Genomic DNA, 10,543 nt, shown 5'->3' on the forward strand with positions numbered 1-10,543 from the left:
GGCCAAAACCCAGGGGCCATCAGGAGGTCCAATAGCAGGGCCAGAACTCCAGAAGCCCTCCCACTGTTTTCCCCCAAGCACCAGGAATACAGAGCATCACTGCCCCAGACAGAGTGTTCCATCTTTGCCTTGTGGCTAATAGACACTCATGGACCTCTGCTCTGAGGAACCTAAGAGAAGTCATGTTGGACCAGGCCAGTGGCCCATCCAGTCCAACGCTCTGTGTCACACATTGGCCAAAACCCAGGGGCCATCAGGAGGTCCAATAGCAGGGCCAGAACTCCAGAAGCCCTCCCACTGTTTTCCCCCAAGCACCAGGAATACAGAGCATCACTGCCCCAGACAGAGTGTTCCATCTTTACCTTGTGGCTAATAGACACTCATGGACCTCTGCTCTGAGGAACCTAAGAGAAGTCATGTTGGACCAGGCCAGTGGCCCATCCAGTCCAACGCTCTGTGTCACACAGTGGCCAAAACCCAGGGGCCATCAGGAGGTCCAATAGCAGGGCCAGAACTCCAGAAGCCCTCCCACTGTTTTCCCCCAAGCACCAGGAATACAGAGCATCACTGCCCCAGACAGAGTGTTCCATCTTTACCTTGTGGCTAATAGACACTCATGGACCTCTGCTCTGAGGAACCTAAGAGAAGTCATGTTGGACCAGGCCAGTGGCCCATCCAGTCCAACGCTCTGTGTCACACATTGGCCAAAACCCAGGGGCCATCAGGAGGTCCAATAGCAGGGCCAGAACTCCAGAAGCCCTCCCACTGTTTTCCCCCAAGCACCAGGAATACAGAGCATCACTGCCCCAGACAGAGTGTTCCATCTTTGCCTTGTGGCTAATAGACACTCATGGACCTCTGCTCTGTTATAATCCCAATGAGGTAGGAAGAGCTAGATTGCCAGCCTCTAGGTGAATCCTGGAGCTCTCCCAGAATTACAGCTGTTTTCCAGACTACAGAAATCAGTACTCTTGGAGAAAATGGCTGCTTTGGAGGGTAGACTTTATGACATTATGCCTCGTTGAGGTCTCTCCCTTCCCAAACCCCACCCTCCACTGGCTCTACCACCAAATCTTCAGGAATTTACCGACCCAGAGTTGGCAACCCTAGGACAGCCTTTGCATGCCGTGAAGGTCCCAGGTTCAATCCCTGGCACTTCCAGTTAAAAGGATAAGGTAGTAGTTGTTGTGAAAGAGCTGCACCTGAGACTCCAGAGCCACTACCAGTCAGAGTAGACAATACTGACCTTGATGGGCCAGTGCTGTGACTCAGTAGGAGGCAACCTTCCATATTCATAAGTGTACTGAATAACTGTAGTCAGTTGCAGACTTTTGTATCCTTCTTTGGCTGTTCAATCCATTGTGGTAATTTACAGGTCTCTTTTTGTAGAAAAAGCCCAGCAGGAACTCATTAGCATAATAGGCCACACCCAACAGCAGAAACTCATTAGCATATTAGGCCACACCCATGACAGCAGAGCACATTAGCATATTAGGCCGCACCCCCATGTTACCAGAAGTGTGGTCATCCAGCCACACCCACCTTTTGCTTCTTATTCTGTTTACCTTGCTTGTGGTCAAAACCCAGGGCTTTTTTTGGTAGCAGGAACCCCTTTGCATGTTAGGCCACACACCCCTAATGTAGCCAATCCTAATGAGTTCCTGCTGTTGGGTGTGGCCTATTATGCTAATGGGTTCCTGCTGGGCGTGGCCACCTCAGGAGCCAGCCGGAACTCCGTTCCTGTGCGTTCCTGTCCAAAAATAGACCTGGTGGTAAATCAGAATGACCTGGTTTTAAAGCTTGGTCAAATGTTCCATCTGTCCCCGTTTATCAGGAAGAATCTCTGCTTCCTGGTCCCTGGACCCGTTCAATCAGAATTTCAACATCACATGTCATTTCCCACTTTTAAGTATCCAGGGGGGAGAACTTGGAATGGGCCTCTCTACGACCTTTGGATAGCATTCCAGTGGTAGGATAGAACTGCAGGAAAAAAGACTAGGGGCCTTTGTTTACAATTAATTTTGTATGCTATTTTTTTTTTAGTTTCATCCTTGGATACATTTCAGACTTATCTAGCAAAAAAGGTTAAAGTACAAAGATCTTTGTTGGCCTACCGTAGTTCTGTCAAAACTATTTTTTGTTCTGAAGGGCACCTGGTGGCTGTCTTGAACTCTTTTAAGAGCCCTTGATCTGGTGACTTTTCCTCCTCATGGTGGGATTTATTGCCTTTATGATTGACAGGTAGGGATGCCAGCCTCCGAGTGGGACCTGGGGATCCCCTGGAATTACTGCTGATCTCCAGACTACAGAATACAGAAAATAGATGCTTTTGAGGGTAGACTCTCTGGCATTGTGCCCCACCGAGGTCCCTGTCCTTCCCAGGCTCCACCCCCAAATCTCCAGGCGTTTCCCAATCCGGATCTGCCCCCCCACTGGCCAGGGGGGTACCTGACAACCCTAATCCTGTTCCTCTGCCTCTATTTGCTTGCTCTTTACCTGTTCATGAGTTTAAAAGAATTGCATTATCATGTAAGTTTATATTAACCCCCCTCCTTTCATCTGTAAGCAGGGCTATTTTGGGGCAGGAGCGCACAGGAACGGAGTTCCGGGTGGGTCCCGAGTTGGCCACACCCAGCAGGAACTCATTAGCATAATAGGCCACACCTAACAGCAGAAACTCATTAGGATTGGCTACCTTAGGGGTGTGTGGCCTAACATGCAAAGGAGTTCCGGCTACAAAAATAGCCCTGGGTTTTGACAACAAAGTAAACAGAATAAGAAGCAAAAGGTGGGTGTGGCTGGATGACCACACTTCTGGTAACATGGGGATGCGGCCTAATATGCTAATGAGCTGTGCTGTCAGGGGTGTGGCTTAATATGCTAATGTGTTTCTGCTGTTGGGTGTGGCCTGTTATGCTAATGAGTTCCTGCTGGGCTTTTTCTACAAAAAAAAGCCCTGTCTGCATCCCTGAATACTAATCTAGCGGAAAGATGCGGTAGGAATTTTCTTAATCAGTATGCGTTTCTTTTATTTCTTAGGTCAACTGAACTATCTCAAAGTACTGGAATTTGCGCTTTCCTCTCAAAAGCAGCCTTAGCATTAGACCTCACAAAGCTGAGGGATACTGTCGCCCAAAAATGCCTCGAGGAGGTGACAGCTGAGATTCGTCGAGAATTGGATGCCTTAGAAAATGTCAGGCTTAATATTGCAATCACTGGGGCCGCAGGTACTGGTAAATCATCCTTCGTCAATGCCCTGAGGGGCATGACTGATTATGAAGAAGGTGCAGCCCGGCCTGGAGTGATGCAGACAACTATGGATGCCCATGGGTATCCTCATCCCTTATTTCCCAATGTAACTTTATGGGATCTACCAGGAATTGGGACACCTGAATTTACACCAGAGAATTACCTAGAGAAGGTCAATTTTAGCCAATATGATTTCTTCATACTAGTTTCCTCCGAACGCTTCACTGTGAACGATGCCATGCTGGCTGGAGAAATTCAGAAAAGGGAGAGAAAGTTCTACTATGTGCGTTCCAAAATGGATGCCAGTATGGCTTCGGAAGCTATGAACCCAGACTTCGATATGGACAAAACCATTGAGAATATAAGGGACTATTGCTGCAAGAATTTGATAAAGGCAGGAGAGACTTCTCCAAGGGTTTTTCTCATCTCCAGGCGTGATTTGAACATGTATGATTTCCCACTCTTGCAAGAGGTTTTGGAAAATGACCTGGATGATCTCAAGAAACATGCTTTTGTTGCATCTCTGCCCGTTTTCTCAAGAAAAATCCTGACAAAGAAAAAGGCTGCTATGGAGGACCTTATATGGAAAGTAGCCACTACATCTTGTAGTATTTCAATGATTCCTGTCCCAGGACTCTCTGTTGTTTGTGATTCTAACATCTTGGTGGCGACAATGAAACTCTTCTATAAGGTCTTTGGCTTGGATGAGGATTCCCTCCACAGAGTTGCAAAACTGGTTGGCAAAAATTACGACGTACTGAAATCTGCTATCAAAAAATCTCCACTATCCAGCGAGATCACTCCAGAATTTGTCAACCGTCTTTTAGCCAAGTCATGGCTGTGTTCATCTGTGATGACAATACAAATGGTCTTGAATTTTATACCTCTGTTGGGCTTTCTGGTTGGTGGAGCCAGTTCTTTTATTACTACGTTCTACATGCTGAAGAATTTCCTGCGAGACATAGTGGAAGATGCGGAGACTGTCCGGGCAAAAGCCACTGAGCCTTGACCATGATGATATCATCAAATAAAGATCCAAGGCACCAACTTGGAAGATGAGTTCCAGGCACAAGATGTATGAATTGTACACAGGACTACCGCTCAAGCATGAGAAAGGAAGGTTTGAATTTCTGGTTCAGTGTTTATTTCCCCCCTTAAGAACATAAGAAGAGCCTGCTAGAGGAGACCAGTGATCCGGCTAGTCCAGCATCCTGTTTCACACAGCAGCCAACCAGCTGCGCTGGAGGGCCAACCACAGGGCATAGGGGCCAAGGCCTTCTCCTGATGCTGCCTCCCAGCACTGGTATTCAGAGGTTTACTGCCTCTGGTTATGGAGGCTCTCCTTCATTCCTCTTGGCTGGTAACCAGTGATGGACTTCTTCTCCGTGACCCTGTCTAAAAGATACCTGGACAGAAGAATATAATCGAGCACCCTCATGTGAAATAAAGAACATTTCTATAAAGATGGTTCCAAAGGGAGGCTTTTTCACACGTGCCAGTTTAATGCACGTGATGCGCAGAAGCCACATGAGTCTTGAAACATCCTTTGCCCATCCATACTAGTCCAAATTCAGTGCTAGCCGATAGCTCGTTCTTATGATTTAGTTACGCTCCCTCTGCACTGCAGAACTGAACCTGTGACAAGACATACATCATTTGTAGCTAGGAAAACACCAGATTTCTTTCTTTCTTTCTTTGATTGCAGTGCTTTGCATTTTATTAATAAGCCGAACTTCCTGTGAAAGTAAATTTTGTGTTCTGATTTGTCTCCTGGTGGGGTATTGTACTGCTTTTACCTGCGTCTCTCCATATTAATGCCTTATATTTCTCAGCCAATCATTGTATGTCAGCCTTTTAGGGAAGTGGGTGATTCAGAACTGGAATCTGGAAGAGTGGTGTCCCAGTGCCCCAGATGGATTTCTTGCTATATTTATCTGCTTAGGGTGCTTCTGTTCTCCCTTTCTCTCTGATAGGACCCTAAGCGGCTCACAAAAATGCCCCCCCCCAAAAAGAATGAACCACCAAAAACAAAGGGAAGAAACAGTTTCCAGGCTGGTCCTACTCAATGACACTGGTTAACAAAAGCACTAGGGCTAATACCCAGGGTGTCAAGTACCTGAAGGAAGAGGAAGACACAACTTATGCTAGATGGAACTCAGCTGCTGCTGTCTTACTGGCAACAAGCAGACAAGATCTTCCTCAGAACCCCCCCCCCCCGCACAGAATATATGAATTCTCTAGGTCTATAAACTACTAGGTGGAGGCAGTTTTTGTTTGGGAGGTGGATTCGCGTCCAGTGGTAAAGTTGAAATACTTTCCCAGCAATTATATTTTAGTAGGTACAAACTCTATGCTAGCCCATTTTGAAATTCATGTTTCTTCGTTTTCTGTGATTTGGTAAGTTTGTATGTGTAGTAATTGCATTTTGCATATTGTGATAAGTTGAAATTTGTGATTAAGGATTTTTCTTTTCTTTGCTTAGAACCTTAATGGCATTTGAAATCATTACTGGAAATTTTGAATATCAACATACATAATAAGTAGGTCTTTAAATCTTTTGAGATTTTTAATAATTACAGCCTATAATATTCTTATTACAATGAGTTTATTTTTAGTCCAGTATTGAAGATAATAGCTGTCCATCTCTGAGGAAGAGAATTAAAACAGAAGACTTATTCGGAATCTTTTTTTAAATTACTTATTTGGAATCTTCATTTGGATCTGGATTTGTGGATTTACACATTTCAGAATTTGTAAACTTGTGAATTTATAATAAGATTTTTATATTAATGAGTGTGGAATTTGTGAATATTGTATATTGTCATTATAAAGAACTTGTGAAAAACAATATATAAGGTTATTTTATTATCTTTATTAGGATCATTTTTCACAATCTTCTTCTTTTTTTACTTATCTGTTTCGACTGTGGATCTTCTCCTAGACTTTGCTGTTACTTTAAGATTATGGTGCAATTATCTAACAGATTTACATTTTCTGAAGAAGAGAAAGATAGAATTCTGTCTAATGTTCCTAACCTTTTGCAGGGTTATACCCATGATGCTTTATAGGGTACTATTAAAGAAGAGAGTAAGGCTGGCTTTGCATGCTTCTTCACTTACTGATTTCTGTCATTCTAGTCAAATACCTTGGGGGTTATACATCCAGAAAGGGCCAGCTATGTTTCTAGACTGCGAAGAATTTCTTAGCAAGTGGATGGCCATCTTGAATAAATGTTCTTATGATCTAATGCTTTTAATTATAGACCAGGCTTCGATGGAGACTGAAAAACATAAAACTGAAATTACAACAGAGGAGGACAAATTAAAAAGCTCTAGGTCCCCTGATTCTTTTGAAGCACATATTAAGGATCTTGAGGAGGAGAAAAAAATGAGAGACATAAAAATTAAACATTAAAGTGACAGCAAGGATTATGAAGAGAATAGGGTTTACAAATTGTGCTCGCCTGGTACGAATGCTCCTATTCTGTACTGGATAGGAAGATGAAAAGCCAAACTAGGGAGAATTTTTTACAGCAGCAACCTACACACAGAGGGAGGAAGAAAGTTTAATTATTAACTTATCCTCTAGGAGCTTTATGGAGGAGGAACAACGCCTTTTAAATCTTGGATTGGGTTTTGTTCCCACCCCTAAATATAATCCCTTTCAAACACAGATTGATTTGTCTAAATTAATTAGATTCTTAAAATTAAGACAACTTTTTGATGATTCAATAAAAACTGATTATAATAAATTTAAACCTAAATCTCAGTTTGTACCCAGTATCAGGGTTCCATCTATACAAGTATTTGAGAGATTGATATTAGAGGACATTGCATATTTGGAGAAGTACAGACCTCATACCAAATATAATCTCTCTAGAGAGGAATCTAATACCATTCAGAATCTGTCCAGTGACAATTATATTGTCATCAAAGAGGCAGATAAAGGTGGGGGAATTGTAATACTAGACAAACATGATTATATAAACGAAGTACTGAGACTTTTTCGGGAGACTGAATTTTATACTCCTATTCCCTATGACCCCACTGATGATATTTTGAGAATTATTAAAATTTTCATAGGGGAAGCTTTGGCACATAATTTTATTGGTGATGCTGAAGCACAATATTTGATTAATTCCTACCCAAGAGTTCCCATCTTCTATATATTACTGAAGGTGCATAAGTTTGGGATGCTACCTCCAGGTCACGCTATAGTTTCAGGCTTTAATTTTGTATTAGAACCTCTATCCAAATACGTGGATTCCTTCCTTCAACCTTTGGTTACTAAGATACAATCATATTTATGAGATACCACAGAATTTATTTCTAATTTTGAGAATTTACCAGTCCCATCTGAAGCCATATTAATGTTATTAGATGTTACATCTTTATATACAAATGTTCCTCACAATGAGGCTCATTTTTGTATTCAAAAAGCTTTGGATCAGAGGGTGCTCCTATCGCCACCCACCCATTTTTTTCTTGATTTGGTTGATTTAATCTTTGAACAGAGTTATTTTCATTTTGAAGAGAATTTTTGTTTACAAATCAAGGGAGTGGTAATGGGTAGTGCCTTTGCCCCGAGTGTGTCCAATTTGTTTATGGCTCATTTGGAACATTGAATTTATTTGTAATGTTACCTTGAACCCTTTCTTTGAAGATCTGTTTTTTTACAGAAGCTTTATCAATGATCTATTCTTGTTATTTAAAGATGGCACAAGATTAGAAGCCTTTGTTGAATGGCTTAATGGGATTCATCGCTCTATTAAGTTTACTTCCCAACATAGCTGGACCCAGATGAACTTTTTAGACACCATGGTCTTTGTTACATCAGAATGTAAATTGGCAGAACATTTACTAAAGTAACTGATAGGAATTCATACTTACATTTCAGATCTTATTGCACTAGACATCTTAGACATAACTTATGGACAATTTTTATGTGTAAAATGAAATTCCACCATGGTGAACATTTTGAACAAGAATGTAAAAGGTTAAGTAGACAATTCATTCATAGGGGATATCCATGTAATTTGATTGAAAGTGCCACTGAACAGGGATGTTCAAAACAATGCCAGAGTTTATTTGAGGAGACCATTCATTTGAGTAAAAGCAATGTTGCCTGTGCCTTTACCTTTACTCCATTGGCTAATCCTATTAAATAGGTAATCTTGAAATATTGGCATACTATTTGGGATATCCCTGGTTGCTCTGAAAAACCTTTTATAGGTTTTAGGAAGACCAAAAGTATAAGAAACACCATAATTAGGTCTGATATGCTGACACGTCCAAGGGGAGAATTAGCAGTGAGTGGTCATTATAAATGTGGGTGGTGTTCCATATGCCCACAGGCATGAGAAACTAAAAAACTTATTTTTTCAGATGTTAACTTTGAAAGTGATCTTACAATGTTCTCAAATTGTCCCACCAATTGGGTTCTTTATTTGATAAAATGTGAATGTCAGCTTCTATACATTGGTATGTCTACACAGTCTATACATATCTGTATAAGTGAACATAAATCAGAAATAAATAGATGGACATGCCCCTTGTCCAACATTTTGTTAATGTAGGTCATAGCTGTGACAACTTTATGTTCCTAATTTTGGAAATGCTAATTACTGACAGATATAATAGGATTGACATCCAAAAGGCATTGAGTCATAGGGAAGCCTTCTGGATATATAGACTTTAAACTTACAGTCCCTATGGTCAATCTTTAGAACTTTCTTGTTTTTTATAACTGATATGGTTCTTTAAAAGTTTTCTGCAACTATGGATGGATTGTCTCTTTAAATTTTTGTTGTGTGTAAATAACATTCCATTATATATATAGAAGATTGTTACTTTTGCTATAGAAGGCTTTACCAACTTTGAAATGATAGAGTTTCTACCTACTAAAATATAATGGTTTTGAAACTCATGTTTCTTCATTTTCTGTGATTTGGTAAGTTTGTATGTGTAATAATTGCATTTTGAATATTGTGATAAGATGAAATTCTGAATATCAACATACATAATAAGTAGGTCTTTAAAATCTTTAAAGATTTTTTATAATTATATCCTATAATATTCTTCTTACAAAGAGTTTTATTTTTAGTCCAGGATCGAAGATAATATCTGTCCAACTCTGAGGAAGGCAACTGAAACAGAAGACTTATCCAGAATCTTCGTTAGGATTTGGATTTATGGACTTACGAATTTGAGACTTTGTAGACTTCTGAATTTATAATAAGATTTTTGTACTAAGAAGTGTGGAATTTGTGAATGTTGTATATTAGCATTATATAGAACTTGTGAAAACCAATATATAAGGATGTTATCTTTATTAGTGTCATTTTCTACAGTCTTTTTTTCTTTTGGCTTAGCAGTTTACCCTCAGTCACACAGTGAAGATCCTTGTGCTGTAGTGGCAGCTGCTGCCAATGCAACATTTAAAAAAATATCTGTACAGTCAATCAAATCTCCAGTGGCTAACCAGAAGCCTTGCTGGCAAAAGCCCCGCCTGGCCCCACCAATTCTAACAATTCTTGGTGGGCACCAGGGAAAGGTGTTGGCAGGCTCCATAACACCCATGGGCACCAAAGTGGGGACCCCTGCATTGGGGCATTACAAAGTTTATTTAGAGAGGCAAAGACCTTAGGCATATACCTCTTGCTTGAAAGAGATTTGCAGAAAAACAAAAGGTTAGGTCAGATAAAAATGTTGGAGTGCTTTCTAGGGGACAGTCTCTCGGTAATGGGGGTGTATGCTCTGGGATGGCCCAAAGTTATTTTTGGTTTAGTCTGATGGTATCACATCTTAAGGCATGTTATAAAAAAGGAAGGTTTGGGACAGACACGCACTTGGAAAGGGCAGCTCCCATTCATGGGGTGTGTCGCGGCCAAGGGTTAACCTGGTGTTTACTGAACACGAACCTTTGGTATGCACTAACACATTTATAATCAACAAACAAATGTCGCCTGGTCCTTTTTACCCTACCCGGGAGTTCCAGGAGGAACAAATGCAAACACAACAAATACAAGGCAAGAGATAAGAGCAAGGTCACAAACCAGCACAGAGTAAGAAAGCCAAGGGTTCTGTCCACAGGTCTGGGAAAACAAGGAAGTCTAGAATTACGGATCAAGGCATGGGATTCAAGGCAAAAGGTGAGGTTTGGATTCCTAGCTGAAAAATAAACACAGGTTAGCAGAACAGGAGTCTGTTCATTGAATAAACAGCTCACAGAGGGTAGTGAGCAAAGTTGCTTTCTTTTATCAGCCTAATTAGCTAACTCACATCTGAAGCACAGA

General features: G+C 41.1%; 1 protein-coding gene across 1 annotated transcript in view; it reads left to right on the forward strand.

The window, feature by feature from the left end:
• LOC107114766 overlaps positions 1-4,432 on the forward strand; it is a 9,789-nt gene extending 5,357 nt beyond the window's left edge. Inside the window, exon 3 of the mRNA XM_015416358.1 lies at positions 3,040-4,432. Coding sequence (XP_015271844.1) covers positions 3,040-4,258 — 1,219 coding nt within the window. The 3' untranslated portion in view covers positions 4,259-4,432. The remainder of the gene's footprint in view (positions 1-3,039) is intronic.
• Positions 4,433-10,543: the final 6,111 nt, after the last annotated feature.

Source organism: Gekko japonicus, unplaced genomic scaffold (assembly GCF_001447785.1).
Source record: "Gekko japonicus isolate JY-2015 unplaced genomic scaffold, Gekko_japonicus_V1.1 scaffold2726, whole genome shotgun sequence".
NCBI lineage: Eukaryota > Metazoa > Chordata > Lepidosauria > Squamata > Gekkonidae > Gekko > Gekko japonicus.